Source organism: Plasmopara halstedii (assembly GCF_900000015.1).
Source record: "Plasmopara halstedii genome assembly, contig: Scaffold_3060, whole genome shotgun sequence".
NCBI lineage: Eukaryota > Oomycota > Peronosporomycetes > Peronosporales > Peronosporaceae > Plasmopara > Plasmopara halstedii.
Genome location: NW_020189964.1, coordinates 1,481,230 through 1,482,526, shown reverse-complemented (window position 1 = coordinate 1,482,526; position 1,297 = coordinate 1,481,230). Strand labels below are relative to the sequence as shown.

Genomic DNA, 1,297 nt, shown 5'->3' with positions numbered 1-1,297 from the left:
CAAACTATACACTGTTCCACCTACCATGTAATTCTCTGCATATCCACAACACTTATTAATACTCTATCAATTACTACGTTTGTATAATAAAAGCGAGTGATATACGTACGTTTTTATTGGCTCAATTATTATGGTATTTGCCACTGATCAGGCCGCATCTACGTGGAACTAAGGCAAGCGAGCTGTCAATGCGTATGTTTTTAAGAATAAAGCACCCAATGTATGTGCTTCTTTGCAATGTTCGTCATCTTTAATTTATTATCGTATTGAACGATGTAAATCTTTCTATCTTGACTGAAGCCTTGTCTTTTCGTCATTTCGAACATTCCTTGCAGTTTAATGAAGTAATTAAAAGATTTCTGTCAGGCTTAATGTTGTCGTCGTCGGAGTCGATGTCAGGTGCATTCTCCACAGATATTGTGCCTTTTGATTGTAAAACCTTCCAAAGCTTTTGAGTCTTGTCGACCTTTTTTCGAGCCCAATAGCTAAGTTTATCTTCGTCCTTCCTTTCGCTCTGTCCTCGACTACATCGTCGCCTATTTCTGCTTCGACTACGTCTAGATTGTCTCAAATGACTGCGACTCCGACTCCGACTTCTTCTAACACTGCCTATTCGCTTTTTCTCGTCTGATCTGTAAATGTTGCTTCTTAGGCTTGACCTCTGCCAATTGCTTTAACGGTGTCGTACTTCGCATTGCAGGCGGCTGGGTACGCGACAAGCTACTTGGACGCGTAAGCGATGATGTTGACATTGTGCTAGATCGCATGACTGGTCGTGCATTTGCAGAGCTTGTGAATGCGTTCGAGACAGCACATCGTCGTACAGCACGAACAGTAGGCGTCATCAAGGCCAATCCGGAGCAGAGCAAACATCTCGAAACGGCCACCGTGCAGATTGGAGAAAATATGAGCTAGGGAGGGAGAATTTCTGGCGTACTTAAGCTGAAAAGGAGGCGTGTGACATATATTTTCGGCTGTATGTTCTATTGCTTTTATCAATACATTTATATCTCGGTCGAGCGTTTCTAAGTCTCCCCTTAGATCCAAAAGACGTGGCTTTCGCTCTCAGGTAATTGAGAGGTTCGTCGTCAAAATAGCACCTGTCCAGGAATGTTGGTGTTGGTAAATTACGGTAAGAAAAAATCTGCTGGCGTAATGTTCCATGTCATACTACTTACATATATTACATGATGAGTTTTCGGTGAATGTAAACTTGGATAATGCGTCAAGGCTATAAATATAGGGAGTTGATATATTCACTCACGTTTCGGTTATATTCACTCACTTTTGCTTGTAT

The 1,297-nt window shown here is 41.7% G+C and overlaps 1 protein-coding gene across 1 annotated transcript; it reads left to right on the top strand.

Moving 5' to 3' along the window:
* Positions 1–371: 371 nt before the first annotated feature.
* PHALS_06811 (trna nucleotidyltransferase) lies at positions 372–915 on the top strand (the record flags this gene model as incomplete). The annotated part of the gene is made up of 2 exons (XM_024720164.1): positions 372–399; positions 653–915. 2 exons carry the CDS (start codon positions 372–374, stop codon positions 913–915), a joined length of 291 nt encoding a protein of 96 aa, XP_024585390.1.
* Between the last annotated feature and the right edge of the window lie 382 nt (positions 916–1,297).